Raw genomic sequence first — 21,260 nt, 5'->3', positions numbered from 1 at the left:
GGCCACACATTTCTTATATGTACATATCCTATGTGTACAGTTCTTGGGGACACACGTTACAAAGAGTTATATTTACTATGATGATTGCTGTTCTTCATTATAAAATGTAGCCAGCAAATGTCATTTTATGCATTACTGTGCAGTGTGATTCCCAACATGGATTACAGGATGGAGATGTTTATCTCTGGAAAGAATCCCTTGGTTTCAATGAACTGCTCAACATACATTAAATCTAAACATTATTTGATACATGTTACATTACCAGTAATCTATAAGGCCCTGATCCAGCAACCCATTACACAGGTGCTTAACTTTAAGCACGAGAGGTCCCATTGATGTCAATGAAACAACTTGTATTTTAAGGTAAGGAAGTACTTAAATGTACTGAGGCAAAAATCATTCTTGGGAACTGTCTCCTTTTTTGGCTGTGTCCACTTGTAGATAACGCGATCACATACACACTTTGACATTCCGGCCTGACATGCTGTTCCCTAAGGGGGGAGTTGTAAACATAAAAAATATTGAAGAATGCACAGGATAAAGATTCAATGGGTTTGATTCTGATCTCATTTACGCTAGAGAAAATCAGAAGTTACATCACTGATGTTGATGGGCCTGATAATCCTCTCTCTCTCACACTAGACTTACGCTGCAATAACTGCACTAGCTGTAGTAGCCATTACTCTTGATTTACCCTGATACAAGGTAGAGATGAATAACGGCAGTGGAATCACACTGACGTAGAAGTGTTATAGGCAAGATCAGAGTCAAACTCATGGTAATTGCAATGGTACAATGCCGGTATAAGTAATCAGTCCACGTCATAGTAGGTCAGTGTATATGGATAAACGTGCTGTTGTGTTTTTTAGGATCAAATCTTAAATAGTTTTAGAAGAGTGAGGTCCTGTTTTCTATCTGTATCCTACACTCATTCATATATGTCTAATAGATTATAATATATAATGATACATGGGGGGAAAATCGATCTCACATTCAGGTCTAATTTGTGAACTTTTTAGCCTGGGTTGTAATGAACCTGTTTCTTTCTACATAAAATAAAAGTGGTATTTTTTTAAGGGACTTGGTGATATTTTTTCATTTCTCTGACTCAATGTGCCAAACATTGAAAGTGGTAGGAAATACGCTATAGAAAGGACTGAAGAAATGAAAACAGGTAATTATTCTGAAGTAAAATAAACACATTGGCACTGTTAAGTGGCAAAATAGAAGCAACTTAAGCTGATCTTAAAAAACACAGAAAATCAGTTTGTTTGAGTTCTTCAGGATCAAATGAGCTATTGAATGAAACTTTTTGTATTGACATGAAAGGGCAAAGCATTGGTGAGTTTCATGATGCTACAAGTGAGACTGTTTGAAGCCATCATCGTTATTGAAATGTCACCATGATGATACTCTTAAATCTCTAAATTCCTTCACGAAAAGGCACTAAACTTGATAAAGCAGTTGAAGGGGGTTTCATAGGGTTTTGGCAGATTACAGTCCAATGACGCTAAAGTCAGTTTTAGTGGAAAACTGGCTTAATCTCATTAATAATGATGACCTGGACCCACACAAGGACAAAACTGAAAAAAAATTCAGAGCATTGTTTCCAATACATAACCATCGCAATTGATCTCAAATATGCAGATCTCAGACCTGAGCTGAAAACCAGAAAAGAGGCTGAAATACAGCTGATGATACATAGTCCTAAACACCTTCCTTCTCCACAAGCATTTAAAATTGAAGATCTGGATTTCGATCCCAAGTCTGTTTGTGAAGGAGGCTACATCAAGTTTGTTGTATCAAAATGGTGACAAGTTATGGAGTGAAATCTTGGAAAATAGGACAGTTGAATTCAGTGTTATCTACTGGTGAAAGACTTGTGCTCCTTCTCAGCCCCAACACAACATTTTTTTCATTTTCTGATTAGCTTAGTCAAAACGTATTAATAGGGTAGGGTGACTAGATGTCCCGATTTTATAGGGACAGTCCCAATTTTTGGGTCTTTTTCTTATATAGGCTCCTATTACCTCCCACCCCCATCCCGATTTTTCACACTTGCTGTCTGGTCACTCTATAGTAGGGTAGGTGCTGACAACAAATAACTTGACAAAAGTGTGTATCATTATATAAGGGCAAATTTTTAAAAAAGTAGAAAAATTTTGACTACTTAGTATTATGTTCTTGTGATTTACCTACACAATTCCAATCTATTCATTTTTTATAAAACTTACATCTGTATGAGGAAAAAATATGCTCATAAAACGAATCACTTTGGGGGGTTTATTTTCACTGATTTTTTTATGTAAGTATTTTTTCCAAAGTTGTGGAAAATCACAACAACCCCGTTTTGGGGGTGGAGGTGATCATGATGATGTTGTGTTGGGCAATATTTGGAGACTTTGGGCTTCTGAGCACAGCTTTGGAGTTTCTACTTCATAATCTCAACGAGCCATACTTAGATTACATTTTTATAGGGCGTAGTGAAAAATGTTTGATGCAGAAGGGCAGTGGTCAGGGAGCTCCAAAATTTAGTAAGGGAATTTCTGCTTTCAAACTTCTAAAGCATCCGTATTAAATACAAATTCAATTCTTGGTAGGCTATGTCAGAACAAATTTCTTGTCATATTACAGAGGTTTATTGAAAATGCTTGAAGCTATCTTTTCCTTTAGCTTCTCTACATAAATATTACATTACAGTGAATACTCTGATTTTTTTTTTTAAGTTCTTATTACCTATGTCTTGGAGAAGAATGAAGGGATGGACTTCAGTAAATGTGTTGGGTTTTTATGGCTCAGTACAGAATGATTGTTTTTCCAGTGCATTAACCGTGTTACAAGCAGGAAGACTATTATTTAACCTTTCAAAAGTGTGAATAAAATGATTTCCACTGATAAAATTAAATCTTTGAATAGTAAGACTACTATTCTAAGGATGAGTAAATTGAACCTAGACATTTTGAATGTTCAAAATACTATGATTATCATTACTTAATAAACGTGTTGTGCGGTTCTATACTTCCCATTTTCCTTTGTAAGTACAGAAATGCCCAACAAAGACTGTCATTTAGTGCTTAAAGAAGTAATAAGGAATAAGCTTTGGCACAACCACTGACTCTTTGTGTGACCTGGGGCAAATTTCCGAGTTTACAACTCTGTGTGGTGGCTATAATAAAGGCTAGAAGTAATAATAATGTCTACTTTAACATTTATAATATTGTTTGCAATTCACATGTGAAAAGTGCTACATAAGCCAAAAAAAAAATCATCATTGGGCCAAATCCTGAAGTTCCTACTCAATATTTACTCTGGCAAAACTTTTGTTAAAGTCAGTGGGAGTTTCCCTGAGTAAGAAGTGCATAAAAACTGGTAAAGGAATTCAGAATTTGGCCCATTATTTTTGTTATTGGTTGTTTATTCCTGGATTGTTCAAAACCAGAACATATTGGAAATCACTCACAAGAAATCCTGATTTCATTAGATTTTGAGCCAGTTTCCAAACCAAAATTATTCATATGCTTTGGAGAAGCCTTAAATATTCAGGTGACTAATCTGTGCAGAACCCATTGTTTCTCTTTCCTGTCTTTGTTGGTTGTAATTCCCATTAGAACTATTAGAGTTAAATGTACGCACTGAGTGAGGAAGTAGGACCAGTTTCAATTACACTGGTGTAAATCAGGAATAACTTTAGTAGAGTCACTAAGATTATATCCTGGCCCTTAAAGCCTTGATCCATCCATTTTCCTTTCAAATATTTGTCACTTAACAGGAAAATATTCAAACTTGTCTGCCTAATCTGAACCCTTGAAATGGGCATTTATGTTTGCAGATAGTTTCATACATAAAAGTGGCTTTTTGTATGTGAAAATATCTCAGTCACATGAAACATGCCTATTTCTGTATACAGATGTGGTATATGTATGTGTGTTGGTGTGTCTATAAAGAGCATACACGTATTGTTTGTTTGTTTACTTATTTATCTATTATTTATATTACCATAGCATTTAGGATCTAGTCATGGATCAGGACCTCACTGTATCAGGTATGATACAAAATACATATTTTGTGGCTACAGTTTGGGCACCCTGCTTTGAAAATGTAGCCATGGCTAGTTTTCTGCTAGATCCGTCCATTTATTTTTAACCTTCTATAAATACCCACAGAATGTTAAGAGATCTTTCATTCTCTCTCCCCTTCTCTCTCTTTTCAGCTGTTGTCAGTGCCATCCCTGTGCCAACACTAGAAAGTGCCCAGTACCCAGGAATTCTGCCATCTCCAACATGTGGATATCCGCATCCGCAGTTCACTCTCCGGCCTGTGCCATTCCCAACACTCTCTGTTGACCGGACTTTTGGAACAGGAAGAAGTCAGTACAGTGCCTTACCTTTTATTTTGATGTTTGTTTTCTGATGAAGTGCTTTGAAATGGTATTTAGATTGGAAATAAGGCATACATTTTTAGTAGTGAGGGTAATAAATCGTTGAAACAGGAGTTGTGTTGGATTTTCCTCACTGGCAAATTTTAAATCAAGATTGGATGCTTTTCTAAAAGATCTGTTCTACTGCAAACAGGAATAATTTTGTGAATGTTCTATGGACTGCAGGAGATCAGATTAGATGATCACAATGGGTCCTTTGTGACCTTGGAATCTATAAATCTATGAAATAGCAAACACAGTATTAATTTCTTATCAGGAGGACAGTATACTTTAAAGGAAGGCTTATAACTAGCTTAGAGTTTGTGTACACATTAATTTGAACAAAATGACATCTCACTTCATGACTGGGTTCCTCTGGGTGTTTTCTGGTATGAGCCAGTAATAAAAAGGAAAATATCTGCAGTTGTATAGTACAGTATAATTTTGAAGTGTAGTAAGAATGCATGCAGTCTTTGCAGTTAATTCCTTCTTCACAAAGTTAACCAGTATACAATATAAAAAGAATACATTGTGGGTTGCATTTTCAAAAAGCACTCCATCCTGGTCTAACTTGAAATCAATGGCAAAATTCACATTGACATCAATAGAAAAATCCCATTGATTTCAGTGGGAACAGAATTAGGCCAATGTTGATTGGTCTTCAAAATCCCACCCAGCATTCTCTATGTTAAACCCAGGTTTGCCAAAATTGCTCTAGTATTTTCTTACCAGCAGATTTGTTCCTTATAAAACATTGTCATCATATACTCCTTAAACTCGGTGTTCATCTATGTGTAATTAGGCATTCTTGTGCATTTGGAGAATCAAAATATTATGGTAGAAAGCTCGTTAGTTCGTACCAGGTGGACTGAGAATACTGATCAGGGGAGACACCAGAGAATCTTCCTTCACACCTCTTCTTAGAGGTTGAAAGTTGTTGCACCTCTTCAGGATCATCTGTGTCAAATCCCCCAAAGTTTTAAAACCCCTTGGTTTGTACCAAAACAAGATTTATTAAGAACTGAAAGAGAATTGGATCAAAATAAAAAAAAAATCTGCATAATGTACCTAGCCTTAAACTCTGCACCAAGTTATCTAGATAAGTCCAAGCCATGTCATTAAACTTGGAAGAAATAGTGTATGCTTCTGGAGAATGCATACTTTTACCAGCTTGCTCCTTTGTCCATGACAGTTTGGCAGGGCAGCATTTCTTAGACTCAGGCATCTCGTATCATCCTTTGCCCCCTCATCCTCTCAGTTTACTTTAAACTGCCTTCCTATGGCATATTCCACAAAGATATTACCATATATGGACCCTTCAGGAAGGATATAACAGTCTTGCATAAAATAATAATACCTATCTCTTACATAGCATTTTTCATCAGTAAATCTTAAAGCACTTTACAAAATGGATCAGTATCATTATCACCATTTTACAGATGGGAAAACTGGGGCACAGAGAGGTAAAATGACTTGTGCAAGGTCGTCTAGGAGGCTAATGGCAGAGCTAGGAATAGAACCCATGTTTCTTGAATTCCAGACCATTACACTCTCCACTAGCTCACACTGCTTGCCGTGGCGTAGATTTACCAGACTTATATTCTTTAGAGAAATAGATTGGTGTACTTTTGTTCCTGTACTCACTTTACAGTTTATAATGTTCTTTGGAAAGCATACGCACATAACAGTTGTCCCTCAGCCTTACCTTCACATCTTATTTTGAAATAAGCACTCCTAACATCATAGGCCATATGTTCTAGCCCAGGGGTCAGCAGCCTTTCAGGAGTGGTGTGCCGAGTCTTCATTTATTCACTCTGATGTAAGCTTTTGTGTGCTGGTAATACATTAAAGTTTTTAGAAGGTCTCTTTTCATAAGTCTAATATATATAACTAAACTATTGTTGTATGTAAAGTAAATAAGGTTTTAAAAATGTTTAAGAAGCTTCATTTAAAATTAAATTAAAATGCAGAGCCTCTCAGATTGGTGCCCAGGACCTGGGCACTGTGAGTGCCACTGAAAATCAGCTCACGTTCCGCCTTCGGCACACATGCCACAGGTTGCCTACCCTGTTCTAGCCTATGACCATGCTTTTGCATGTTAATTATCCTAGCTTGAGGGCTCATATTTTCTTATAATTCCCTCTTAACTTTATTTTACTCTTCAGTATGAATTACTTACATATTTATGTCAATCTATCACACACATTTTTCATATTGCTGGCAGTCTGTGCTGCTAGTTCATGGAGAATAAATTCCATGAGTGGTTTTTCTCCTGTTTGATTTTTGCTTTCAGTCATTAAGGTCAGACCCAGAGTCACTGGCAATTGACATTTCAGTAGAAGGCTTATTGGTAGACTGTGGACCTAGATGTTCTATCCATGAACCCAGTATCATTGTCACCTTCTTCCCCTACAATGACTGGATCCAATACAAGGCTAAATGATAGTTGCCTCTGGAGGGCCTGGCTGGGGCAGCTGACTCCTGGCTGGATGTTTCTGTGTGAGAGTATAGACCTCCCTCACCCCGAAATTATCACAGATTTAACGTGCAGAAACACAGGATCTTCAGCTTTGTGATGTATGGACACCAAACTTAGGAGGAGAATTTTAACTTCATATTACAAGATGTTGGATACCCATGGAGATGGAAGAGAAGATTGGCAGACTGGAATGTGTGGTCTTTATCCTGGAGAGTTTTTTTTAAAAATGTGGATGCATGGGCAATTGCACCTCTGATAGGCACTTTGATAGTGTTCACTGGGGCAATGTGGAGCAGGGATCATACATTTCATAAGTATGTTTCATGATACATTTCACAAGGGATTATATATTTAATAAATTTTCAAAAGTATAACACAAACTAAGGCATGCACAAACTTGCCACTCGCCTGAAGAGCACTGGACAGGAGGCTGGTGTCCTGTTCCCCATATCTTGTAGATGGCCTCCCACAGCATGGATTGGAACATGACTGCCTCCTTTTGAGAGAAAGCCCTTTGCTCCCCTCTCTGGACTCTGCTAGGTCAGCCGCTATCATCTTGTCCTCCTTGTGGCATTACCTCATCTTTTTTCTAATACTTCCAGACCTCTCCTGTGACCTCTCACAGCATTCACCCCATCAAGTGCCTTCATCCACAAACAATTATTTTACATTGCCAGACTTCTCCCCCAGAGAATGTCATAGCTCAGTCATCTTATCAATATCTCACCCTTTTCTTGTGAAAAAAAATGCATTTTTGAACTGAGTCTGACCAACCTACCCACCCTGGAATCATCACGGGAAGCAGGTGGTGAGAGCAACTGAGCATTTCTGTACAGCTGTGATTGATCCAAAGCAGATATTTCTGCAGATCTCCAGTAGGAATTGTGAGGTACTACTGTCAGAATGACATCTTGAAAATTTCTGGCTAAATATTTCGCTTTTACACAGCAGAGTAGAAGTGAGGAGAATTATCTGTGGATAAATTCCCAGACATGCAGCAAACCAGGTGGGAAGTCAAAGAAGACATTGTTACTTCTGCAGCATCCATCAGAGATGCAGGAGACTCAGCTGCAAAATATGACAGAAAGGAGCACCACAAAACTCCATACACAAAAAAATCCGTAAGGCAGAAACTATTTTCGTATACGTTTGTTTTATCAAATAAACAGCCAAGCAATTTCCTAGCTTTCTGTAACAGAGTGGTGGGTTAGCCTTCTGCCTGAGTGGAATGGAGGAGAGGCTAGATAGACAGATAGATAGAATTGTGTGTGTGTGTGTGTATGTATGTACATTCTTGCTCTCTACACATATGCTCCCACCACTGAACACAGGGACTGGCAGCAGCACATAATATGAAAGAATGGCTGTGCTCCTTCTTGCACATTTCCCTCCTACACACTCAGCTAGCAGACAACATTAAAAAGCAGCTGGAGAATCTGCTTCATGTTTGGCTCTCCCACAGGGCTTCTCTTCTGCAGAAAATGGTTTCAGCAAAATAACTCTAGGATTCTGACTCAGTCATATCCACTTATTTGTCTTAATCAGATCATGTGGGGTTTTCTTGACAATGATGGCAATTGAAGATCATACTAGGGAAGGTGCATAAGGTATATTTGTATCCATTTGAACCACACAGTTAAAACCCCATGAGACTCTTGCCCCGTTGCAGTAAAGTTTTAAAAAAATGAAATACATGCACTGTAATAATTCCTTTGTGGTGAATTCTACCTACTGTACTACATGGCTGAACATACTATTGATCAGGATGTAGCAATCTTTGAATATATCATGTGCAATGTCATTAGGGAAAGTGTTGCTGTGCGTTCTGTAAAGTGGACCATGCTTGAATGCCTCTTTCTGTTCCTGAAACCATTCATGGTTGACCTCAAAGCTTCCAGTGTTGAAAATCTTCCTTAAGCCAAGTTTTACTGTTCATCTTCTACTGAGAAGAAAACTTAAAAAAAAAAAAAAAAGACTGTCACAATCAACCAGAACCTCCTTGAATAATACATCTGCTTGTTTGTTTTACACTATCAGTGAAGTTTATATAAACCAATTATTATACACTTGCTTTTCTATCCTTGCTGCCAGGAAATATATTTATGTCATATTAAGGTGGCTTCACCCTGTTCTGCAGTTCCTCCTAACCATTAGCCTTCACCTAAGGAATCTGTCTGGTCTCTATTTTGAGCTGTTTCACGTGTACCTCAGGATTCTGGGGAAAGATTGTGAGATGCTGTAGGCTGCAATGTCATCAAACTTGCAGAGGATCTCAGGTTTGTCTCCTCCCCATCAAGCACAGACAATTCTGTCCCCTTGAGATCTCAGAATATGAGAGAAATGAACAACTGGATGAGACCTGATGATTCATCCTTAACTAGGAAAAACCACTGAAGTGGCACTGGTCAGGAAGAAGCAGTTTTAAGGACTAGTACAGGGTTTCTCAAACTGGGGGTGGGGACCCCTTAGGGGGTTGTGAGGTTATTATATGGGGGATCATGAGCTGTCAGCTTCCACTCAAAACCCCACTTTGCTTCCAGCCCCGAGACCCCCTCTCCACCAGGCAGAAGCTAGAGGCGATGCATGGAGTTTTTTTGCCAGGGCATGCCTGGGGAGGCATGACTCAAGCTATTGGGTGGGGCATGAACCTTTAAATTGTGCCCCCCACTCTCAGCAGGCACCAGTTGTCTCTGGCAGAAGCCCCAAAACCCACCACCCTGCCGCAGGACAGAAGCCCTGAGTCTCTCCTCCCCTGTCTGATAGATAGAGAATGGAGAGGCCTTGGGGGCAGGAGGATCAATGAGCTGCACTTTAACTGTCAAAAGAGCCATATGTGGCTTGCGAGCCACGATTTGGCCACCCCTGTTCTATGCCATCTATACCAATATTCCAGTCATAAGATTTAGCCCACTGAGTCTCTGTAATGCCAGTTAAGTCATAATTTAGCTTGTGGACTAGTACTTCCATATATTCTGGTCTATTCCCCCCACAGGTCTTGGTTTGATATATTTGAGAAGTATAATGATATCAGATGTATGAACTGTTCATTGTATATCTTTTACTCAGTGATATCTTTGAGAAGTACTCCCACTTTGAATGTGGCTGTTAGCTCCACTCTGACATGAAGTCAGAGATAAGCCCAGGCTATACCAGCGTATGTTTAATCATGAATGGCAATCATGACCCAGAGGACAGGGTACCAGACTGGGATTTAGGAGCTGTTAGTTTTATTACTAGCTCTGTGTGACCCTGGGCTGCACTTCTCTGTGCTCCTGTTCCCCCTTCCATGCATTGTCTGTCTTTTCTACTTAGATTATAAACTCTCTGTGGACAGGTTCTAGTTATTTGTATAGCACCTACACAATATGGCCCTCATTTCAGTTAGGGCTTCTGGCTTTATTGTAATACAAATAAGAATAATAAATTTGCTAGAACACGAGTTTTATTCTCAGGTGAGAGGTTTAGGTATTTATATTTGTATTCTTGGGGAAAAGGTGCTGTGGGTGTTGGTTTTTGTTTTTATTTCTTTTTGCATTTGCTAGAATAAGACAGATCCAGCTTCACTGTATTCAATAGAAATATTTCTGAAGTCATTTATGATGGACCAAAGAATTATCTTTAAAGCTGCTCTAGTTTGTGTAGAGGAATCTCACTAGATTGTCATATGCGGCTCGGAGGGTCTGTAAGTTTGGCCACCCCTGGCATAGAAGGAAAAGTTAAAAAAAACCTGGCATGTTTAGCCTTGAGAAAAGAAGACCTGATAGTCTTAAAATATATTAAGGTTGTAAAGAGGACTGTGATCATTTGTTTTCCGTGTCCACTGAAGGTAGGACATGAAATAATGGGCTTAATCTGCATCAAGGGAGATTTAGGTTAGTTATTAATACAAACTTTCAAGCTATAAGGATAATCAGTTAAGCAATGGAATAGACTTCCATGGGAGGTTGTGGAATTCCTGTTATTTGAGGTTTTTAAGAATAGATTAGACAAACACCAGTCAGGGATGGTCTACGTTTACTTGGTCTTGCCTCAGCATAGGGGGCTGAACTATATAAGCTTCTGAAATCTCTTACAGGCCTATGTTTCTACGATTCTATTAGTCTATATGCAAATGCAAGAGAAAAGTAAAAGTATACAGTAGAATGCTGAGACTATGTTAAGTCCACCAGCTGCCTTTTGTTCTTCTAGTAGATAGTTCATTCCTTTTGGAATCCAGAAAAACATGACAGCAGCAGAGGATTTGAAGAAATAAATAAATCTTCCACATTGTAAATGGAGCTTACCTGGACATAAAAGTACTCCAGTTAGGGCCTGATCTAAAGCCTGTAGAAGTCAGTGGAAGGTCCTCCTATTGGTTTCATTGGGGTTTGGATCAGATGCCAAGGTACAGCAAATTTTTTTTTTTTTACCTTGTCAAAGCTCTTAACTTCAGCAGTGAGGACAGTTGGGACCCAATACAATGTTTTTCATATTCAGGATTCTCTGAGAGCCTAGCTTCCATCAAAATCCTATTTTTAAATACAATATCTGTTCAAGTAATCAAGAATTCTTCTGGGATTAGACATCAGTGCTGTGTTTAGTAAGGGCAAATGTCTGGCTTCTAAGTGAGAAATTGAGGTAACTGGATCATGTGGTACCAGCAACAGACTCCTCTTCATCCATTATTTAAATAAACTTTCAGAGCTTCCATCTTCCATTCCCTCAGGAACCGAACTAACTGCGAATTGATGGCTCTCATTAGGTTTTTAAGCATGAATGTTTTATTGTTTTAAAACTCCCTTCTCAAATACTAGACATCTTCCTCAGACAACTTACTTTCAATATTTACAGCCCAAGTCAAACCTTCTAATTTTTATGGAATCCTTGCCTTCAATTGTAGATGGAGTGCTCAATGCCATCAAGTATTATAGTATTATACTTTTGTATAATAAAATGTATTGTAGTCTTCAGATTTTACAACTGTGCTTCCCTTCCAATATCCATCTCCATCTTTCATTTCTAGCCCACTTGGATTTAAACAGAAACTTTCTCAGGAGCTATATCTAATGCCTGTTAATGTTAAGAATATTACTTTCTGCACTGCTGGTGCCAGCTGATCAAGTTTTTCTCTCCGAGACCATAAACTCAGATGATAGCAGGCAGGTCAGTGGAGGTTAGCAATACGTGCCTGTTCTCTCTTGTCCATGAGTGTGGGTCAGCAGACTCCCAAAAGAAGTGGATTTGAAAGACGTGATCGCCTTGGGCACAGTAGAAGAAGTAGGCTCTTCCTAATATCATGAAAGAAAATGTGAGGCCAAGAGCAGGAGAAAAAGACAAAAGGCTGGATTTTTTCCTTTAAGCACAGCTGTGAGCAAGGAGTCACCCTCAAAGACCTTGCCACTGAGACACACACCTTTGAGTCACAATTCTCCAGATTCTCCTTGGCCAGCAAGTAGTAGGGATGGAGCCAACATTCCACCATTCTCCATCCTTGTTATTTGCCAACCAACTCCCACAGCACTAGTTTACCTCTGTGCACCAAGTCAGAGATTTAAAGGTGCTTTTACTCTCCTGCACTGGCATGTGGTCCAAGTCAAAGCCTAGTCCAAAGAGAACAGTCAAGAAAGAAGAGTAGAAGGGGCACACAGAGCAAGGGAGCGGACGGAAAGAAGAGTGGAGAGCCAGTCAGTGGCGTCATTTTGCAGAGAGCACTGAAAGTGAGGACAAGGAAACTTCACTACAACCAAGTAAACTTTTACAAACTACAAATGATTGTGAAATTGGTCACATCTTGTAGTTAGTCTCCTCTGCCTGGAATTCCAAATTGCTGAAGAGGTCTGCAATATTGCCTTAGGAACAGATACAAGGATTCTGGAACAAAAATCCTCATTTCCATTTTTCAAAATAATTTTGCCACCTAGTAGGATGTAATTACTTATATACATGGACATTAATTATTATAAAGTGCCTTGAGATTTGTCCTGGCTCTGTAATTACATGTTATTTCTACAACGAGTTCTGGAGTTCCAGATCCTTAGAGCATTTTCATTCCCAGTATAACAAGTAGGCCAGATATCTAAGTGTCAGGAAGGTTGTTTTCTGTAGTAGAAGGATGAGCTGTTTGGGGTCTTGATTGTTTGTTTGTTTGTTTTTTGCTTTCTGGGCTCCAGCCACAAGATTAACAGTTGAGCTATGAGCTATTCTGACTGGCACAGATATTAAGGAGTTTTTACCTGACTCAATACTGGACAAATCCAGTTTGCTCCAAAGGAATACATCCCTCCTCTGATTATACTTTGTTAACTTGTTTGCACCCTTCCACTGCTCTGTTTGCAAGTAAGGTAAAGATTTTTAGTCATTTAGGGAAGCTCTTGGCCTACTTACTAATGGACAAACCCTGCTGTAGTGAGATTCCTCTACACAATGAGGCAGGGTTTTGGAAATCATCAGGAAACACAGTAAAGCCCAGGGCTGCAGGGCCTCCATGAATTTGCCTAGGATGCAGGATCTGGAATGGGAGTGTTGAGACACTGTGCAGAGCATGAGAACATATAAGAACCTAAGAACGGCCATACTGGGTCAGACCAAAGGTCCATCTAGCCCAGTGTACTGTCTTCCGACAGTGGCCAATGCCAGGTGCCCCAGAGGCAATATCCAAGTGATCCATCCCCTGCTGCCCTCTCCCAGCCTCTGGCAAACAGAGGCTAGCGACACCATCCCTACCCATCTTGGCTAATAGCCATTGATGGACCTATCCTCTATGAATTTATCTAGTTGTTTTTTTAACCCTGTTATAGGCTTGACTTCACAACATCCTCTGACAAAGAGTTCCATAGGTTGACTGGGCATTGTGCAGAAGTGGCTACCACTCGTGACATGGGAGAGGGGATTCCTGGCCATCTTTCTGTTTAGTATATTATACCCATAACCATGGCATAACCAGACAATGTTTCTTCCTCACAGTCTTATTTCCTCATGGATAACTCTAGCTAGTTAGGCCTGTCATGGTAGATAGAGGTGACTAGGATTTACTCCTTGGAGATGTGTACTACTTCAAAATTAAAATTCTTCTCTCAAGTACAAAATAATCTATTCCCTCCACCCTCATATTTTTGATTAATCTATTGGCAGAGCAACTTCATTTAGACAGTGTGGTACCCTTGAAGGATGTCCTGCAGTACAATAGTGGCTTTCTGATGGTGCAGTATTGTGTCTCTGTATAAAATAGCAAAGACCAGTACACTAAGTGACTTAGAGACAGCACTAGATGGAGGACTCAGACTTTTTACAGAATGCAGATAACTTTGTAAAGTGAGATACCCAGGGTGAAATCCCGGGTCCATTGAAGTGAATGACAAAACTTCCATTGACTTCAATGGGGTCAGGATTTCATACCCAGTCTCCACACAGATTAAGTGACATCTGATCTTACTCCTTCCTTCTCATTTTCTATGCCTCAATCCCTCCATATACAGATGCAATGAGATACCTCTTCCTCCAAGTTGCTCACCTCCTGGGTTTTATCTTCTGGATAAACTAGGGTGACCAGACAGCAAGTGTGAAAGATTGGGACGGGTTGGGGGGTAATAGGAGCCTATATAAGAAAAAGACCCAAAAAACGGGCCAGTCCCTATAAAATCGGGACATCTAGTCACCCTAGAATAAACAAACAAACCATAACCACTAAGATCCTTTTGTGGTCTGTTAACCTGACTATATCACCCCAGTCTGTCAACACTTCCGCTATCCTCCCTGCTCAATTGGACCCCACCTTCTTCATGTTTTTCCTCCATACCACATGATCCGCTTGCAGGCTCAATCTGAGAAGGAAATAATGTAATATAGCTCTTGCTCTAAAGAGATCTGTAGCCAAGAAATGAATGGGCATGGAAACTGAACTACCCTTTGCCCCACAGGCTATCCAGTGAAACTACTGACAGAGTAGTGTGGGGAAACTTAAACCATGCTGTTGCTTGTCCTATACCTGTTCTGTGCATAGCATTTTATGTACCATATGCTGGGTACTATCATAAGAGAACTCCATGTTTCAAAAACAAAACTGGCTCTTTATTAATAGAACTATTTACAGAGGTTCTGCAACTGCAGCTAGCTTTCCAGCTACGTGTACACAGACTGACTTCCTTTGCCGCCTCCTGACTCTTTCCTCCTGCAACCTTTGCTTTTCCCTCCAAGTTCCATGACAGAATTTTAGATTTCAGGACTCTTAATCCAACACCTTTCATAAGAACTCAACTCACGTGAATTTTTTAAGTTAAAAAAAAATGAACCCAGAGCATTTATCACTTTCACGTATGGCCCATGACTGTGCAAATAAAGTGGATTACAGCATTAATACAAAGCCCTTAATATGTCTAGAAGCGTTGGCACTGTCACACAGCATCTCTTTTATCCTGACATTGTTCTTTGAAAATATCACTGAGCAGCTTCTCTGTAGTTCCATTTGCAATGTGTGCATATTCTCAGTAACAGACCATGTTGTTGCAACTACAAAAGCAGTTTCTCCTCCCTTGGTGGTCACACCTCAGCTGCTAGAAGAGGGCCTCATCCTCCCTGATTGAACTAACCTCGTTATCTCTAGACTGATTCTTGCCTGCATATTTATACTTGCCTCTGGAAATTTCCACTACATGCATCTGACGAAATGGGTATTCACCCACGAAAGCTTATGCTCCAATACATCTGTTAGTCTATAAGGTGCCACAGGACTCTTTGTCGCTTTAAACAGTTGTAATCACACTCAAATTACCAGTTTGGATACAAAGCAGACAAAAAAAGAAATTATTTCATCCACTGAAATGTTTTCCTTTTCTTTAATTTTTCTTTCACATTACTTTAGCCAAGTGTTTTGGCATAGAAAGTTCATGAGAGAGATACTTTTTGAGAGCCTTTTATAAAAAACACTCTAGAACATAAAGTAACCTTGATTTATATTTGAAGGTTGACATGGCATGTTTAAATCACAGAAAAATTGACTTTGGGTATAGGATAATAAAACAGCAACTGACTGCTTTGGCACAATGAATATTACTGCTGTCTCAAGGAAAAATGACATTGGTATTTGGTTAAAGAGAAATTATGTCCCTTCTTTGTCTTCAACTCTCATTAGCTGTGGCTATAACAATAATATTGGGCAGGATGTAAAGAGTTTCAGCAGCTGAGATTTCTGTCACTATCCATATGATATACTTATGATTTTGGTTGATATTTAGAATTTAAAGGCACCTAGATCCAATAGTGATAGGAACTTAGGAAGTTTGTATACAAATAAAATATACAGAGGGAGCGAAAAATGTCATTTTCTGTACTTTATTTGAAGGACAATTTATTGCAGCACTCTGGCACATGGCTGCTTTTAGGAATGTCTTGTTTCTAATTCATCTATTAATATCTTTTGAAAAAAAATGTTTACATATTTCTTACAGCTCCTCAAAGGTTAAAGGCTGGCACTTCCCATTCTTTGGGAAATGAGCACAAAAGTAAGAAATAGGATTTGGAAAAATATTTCAATAATAGTTCATTTTATTATTCCCTGACAGCGGTGAGTGAAGGACCAGTCCCACAACAGCCATCCATGCTGCCACAGACACAGCCTGAACATGCCAGCAACGAGGACGCCCCGAGCAGAACGATTCCCACAGCCTGTGTCCGGCCTACGCACCCTCTCCGCAGCTTTGCCAACCCCTTGCTACCTCCACCAATGAGTGCAATAGAACCGAAAGTCCCTTATACACCACTTTTGTCTCAAACAGGTAATAATTCAGGAAAGAATGACTGATATTATTTAGTAGCCGCCAAGGTGCAGTATTCAAGCTGAGCCTGGATGCAGGGATTATCTGTCTAATGTACTTATCTGCCCTCTGCCGTCAGAATAATATGAGAGCACCTCATAATTTTAAGTTAGTTATCTTCGCAATACCCGTGTGAGGCAGGAAAGTGCTGTTATCCCTATTTTAATGGTGGGGAACTGAGACATGGAGAGACTAAGGGCCAAATATTTAAAGGTATTTATGTGCCTAACGATGCAGATAGGCACCTTGTGAGACTTTCACAAGCCTGCAGGAACCTAGGTAGGTGCTTTTGAAAAATCCCACTAGGTACTTATCTGCATCTTTAGGAACTTAAATACCTATACAGACCTGGCCCTAAGTGACTTGCCAAAGGCTATGCAGGAAATTCTTGGGCAGATTAGGGATTTGAACCCAGATCTTCCAAGACCTAGACACTGGATTATCCTTCCTCTTTCTGCAGTAGGGCTTTGATTTTTGTTCTGCTTATGTTCCACTGACTTCCATCATTTTACGTTTTGCATTTAATTGTATTATGCTGGGACCCGGCACGGATGTGCAAGGAAAGTGAAGGACACAAAGACCTTCCCTTCTGGAGCAGAACCTCAGATAGGAGCCAGCCACAGTTGCAGTTCTTGTGTTCTCCTAAATACAGAGATTGTTCTCAACACTCCCTGGAGGGCTACGCACCTCAAAGGAGAGTGGGAGGAGCAGCAGTGATTAAGGGGTGAGCCTCACACTCACTTGCACTAAAGTTTCTTTGCAGCATTCTGACCATTGGAGGGGGCCTTGAAGTGAGTGTAAATGTCCTTAATGCCCACATAAGTGCTCCAAAGTGGCCTGAGTGTAAATGCTAATCAGGCCTCCTGTGGCTTTCAGAGCTGCCCCCTGGAACAAAGCAGCTCTTCTCTGCCAGCAACCTGGGCCAGACCCTAATAAGCACACTCTGACTATAAATCGTAATGCCCGTGTACTGTGCCTTCTATCTATGCACACCGCTCCCAGTCACATCATTGACATCAGTGATGGTTGTGCCTGCGGACTGAGGCCGTTTGTAGAACTGAAACTAAGTGACATCCTGGTGAGAATTGTAGAATTAAAAGGTCAACCTTTACCTATATTTTGACTTTCTTAAAAGTTGCAACCCTCTACATTTAAAATTCCTTATTCTCTACTGGGAAGCTCTATTAAATACCATTAAGTTCTCACTTAGAATCATAAAATCATAGAATATCAGGGTGTGGTCAGATGCTGCCAGTGTGGTGCTCTGTTCTATTCAGTGTTGATATCAGTCAGCTGTGTGCATGTGTTCTCTCTGTGTGCTGCCCCAGCTCTGTGCAGAAAGCTGACACAGCAGACCCCGAGAGAACCCCCAATGACCACAGACTCTTGTGAGGTACGAAGGCACCCGGGCCAGGTTTATTATGGAAGAGAAACACAGTCTTCAGCTCCCTGGATTAGCTATCCAAGGTGCTACTAAGGTGCTGCTAGTTAGTACATATATGCTCCCTGGCAATGGACCAGCTCAGTCAGTGGCGGGACATTCCACTGCCCCCTAGGCCAGACAAAGATATCCACTCAGAGGTGTGTTCTTGTACACAGGTACAAACAAGTTATACATCACTTCTGACGTATTGAGGTGCAATCCCTCTACATAGCAAGGTGCAAGCACTCTACTCAGTAAGGTGCCACCTCTCACCTTGTACATTTGGTTCGAACAAAACAACTCTATCCATCATATTCCCCTTTTGCCCCTGTCCTTGTTATCTGTGTGGAATGTGCAAGTATCGGAGTGCTCTGGCATCTCTAGTGTCCAGTACCTTTTAGGTATGTGTATTTTTGCAACATCAGCCCTTTCGTTGCCAGCGTCTGTGAGCAGGGCCTGCTTCTGGCTTACAGCTTAACTTTGCTTTATGTTAGCAAAGTCTTGACCATTGCTTTAGTTCAGGTCTTAGGCCTCAAACCGGGCCTTTGATAAGGGTTTATGTTTCAGGGCCTCATCTTAATACATTGGGTTGGAAGGGACCTCGGAGGTCATCTAGTCCAACCCCCTGCTCAAAGCAAGATCAATCCCCAACTAAATCATCTCAGCCAGGGCTTTGTCAAGCCTGGCCTTAAAAACCTCTAAAGAAGGAGATTCCACCGCCTCCCTAGGTAACCCATTCCAGTGCTTCACCACCCTCCTGATGAAAAAGTTTTTCCTAATATTCAACCTAAACCTCCCTCACTGCAACTTGAGACCGTTATTCCTTGTTCTATCATCTGCTACCACTGAGAACAGTCTAGATCCATCCTCTTTGGAACCCCCTTTCAGGTATTTGAAAGCACCTATCAAATCCCCCCTCATCCTTCTCTTCTGCAGACTAAACAATCCCAGTCCCCTCAGCCTCTCCTCATAAGTCATTTACTCCAATCCCCTAATCATTTTTCAGAGGGGTAGCCGTGTTAGTCTGGATCTGTAAAAGCAGCAAAGAGTCCTGTGGCCCCTTATAGACTAACAGACATATTCACCCACGAAAGCTCATGCTCCAAAACGTCTGGTAATCTATAAGGTGCCACAGGACTCTAATCATTTTTGTTGCCCTCCGCTGGACTTTTTCCAATTTTTCCACATCCTTCTTGTAGTATGGGGCCCAAAACTGGACACAGTGCTCCAGATGAGGCCTCACCAATGTTGAATAGAGGGGAATGATCACATCCCTTGATCTGCTGGCAATGCTCCTACTTATACAGCCCAAAATGCTGTTAGCCTTCTTGGCAGCAGTGGCATACTGTTAACTCATATCCAGCTTCTCGTCCACTGTAACCCCTAGGTCCTATTCTGCAGAACTGCTGCCTAGCCATTTGGTCCCTAGTCTGTAGCAGTGAATGGGATTCTTCCATCCTAAGTGTAGGACTCTGCACTTTTCCTTGTTGAACCTCATCAGATTTCTTTTGGCCCAATCCTCTAATTTGTCTATTCCTACCCTCCAGCATATCTACCACTCATCCCAGTTTAGTGTCATCTGCGAACTTGCTGAGGGTGCAGTCCACACCATCCTTCATATCATTAATGAAGATATTGAACAACACCGGCCCCAGGACCAACCCTTGGGGCACTCCGCTTGATACCGGCTGCTAACTAGACATGGAGCTATTGATCACTACCCGTTGAGCCCGACGATCTAGCCAGCTTTCTATCCACCTTATAGTCCATTCATCCAGCCCAGACTTGAAAGAAAAATACATGCTTTAACCATCAGAAAGAAAATATAGACTGTCCTGTAGCTTAAAGAAGTTTATTTCAGTTCTTGTAGAAAGAAAAAATGATTCAGACCATTTTATGATAGTATTCCAGCATTTCATTAGGATTTTCTGGAATGGGAATTCAAAATAAGGCAATAGTTTAAAATTAGAGTTAATTAATAAGGGAGGAGAATTAAATAAATCAGGAGCCAAATGAATCAGTTGGTCTCATTTCAGATTTCGTATTTACTACAATAAATTAAATCAATGCCAAATCCTTGGCTCCAGTTTCAAGGTTTACTTTCTTGATAACGAAAGGATTATGTATATTTGCCAGAAAAACTGTCTGGAATCCAGTCCTGACAGCAAACTTGTTAAAAATAAAAATTAAATATGCAATGAATGGGAAGTAATAGAAAACAATGACAAGAAAAAAAAACACTAGGAGATAAGAATGATGCTAGAAAGACCCTTCTTTAAATTCCTGCATTGCCCCCCCTGCAGCATGGGTCCAGGTGCAGAGAGGTAAGGGGCCAGGAGTTCTCACTACTAGATTTTTTGGTTCTCTTGGCAGTTCCAAAAATAGGCGAGGGGGAAATCAGTCAGATCAAACCAAATCCAGAAATGCCAAAAAATGTTGGCAAATTGAAAAATTCTATTTCAGATCAAACAAAACATGAGCTTGTGTCCCAGTCGTTAAGGTGCTCTCATGGGATTGGGAGAGCCAGGTTTGAATCCCTGCTCTGGAGCAGGCATTTGAACCTGCATTTCATCCCATTCCAGGCTATAGGGATGGATTTGTTTCAGATTCTCCTGCTGAAGCTCCTTCACTTTGTATAAAATATTTGAATAGCCATTTGGCCAGAGAGAAGGAGAATCACTACCCAGACATTAGCTTGGTGTTTAAGACACTCACTCAGGTGAGGGAGACTCAAGTTTAAGCCCCTGCTCCAGTGATTATTTATACTAAGAGGAACAGCTTCAAAAGGAGAGATTGAGTGCACCCCCATCCCAAAATAATCTGTGGCCTGGTTCAAATTTACAAATAGTACCATGTTGACTGAAACTGCGTTTTTCGGCAAATATAGTATTTGTCAAAAAAATGACCTGATCCACCCACTACCCTGCCTCACAAGCAAGTGGGGAAAGGGTAGAGTCTTAGGTCCATCCTCCACAATGCACCATCTCCACACTGGAGCTGTCATGGGGAAGGTAGTTGTTTGCTGCTAGTATGGACTATGGAGCAGAGAGAGGGATTGTGCTTAACTAAAGATATTCCTTTCTTGGGATGCTACTAGGATAGCACAACTACACACCACCCCATATTTCACACCTCTTCTATATTGTATTAAAT

General features: G+C 40.3%; 1 protein-coding gene across 1 annotated transcript in view; it reads left to right on the top strand.

The window, feature by feature from the left end:
• DCC (DCC netrin 1 receptor) overlaps nt 1-21,260 on the top strand; it is a 939,470-nt gene that overhangs the window by 897,438 nt on the left and 20,772 nt on the right. The window contains 2 exon segments of the mRNA XM_030567485.1: nt 4,211-4,366; nt 16,433-16,645. Coding sequence (XP_030423345.1) covers nt 4,211-4,366; nt 16,433-16,645 — 369 coding nt within the window.

The sequence above is a fragment of the Gopherus evgoodei genome, chromosome 6 (assembly GCF_007399415.2).
Source record: "Gopherus evgoodei ecotype Sinaloan lineage chromosome 6, rGopEvg1_v1.p, whole genome shotgun sequence".
In the NCBI taxonomy this organism is placed as follows: Eukaryota; Metazoa; Chordata; order Testudines; family Testudinidae; genus Gopherus; species Gopherus evgoodei.
This window is presented reverse-complemented; position numbering and strand designations above follow the sequence as displayed.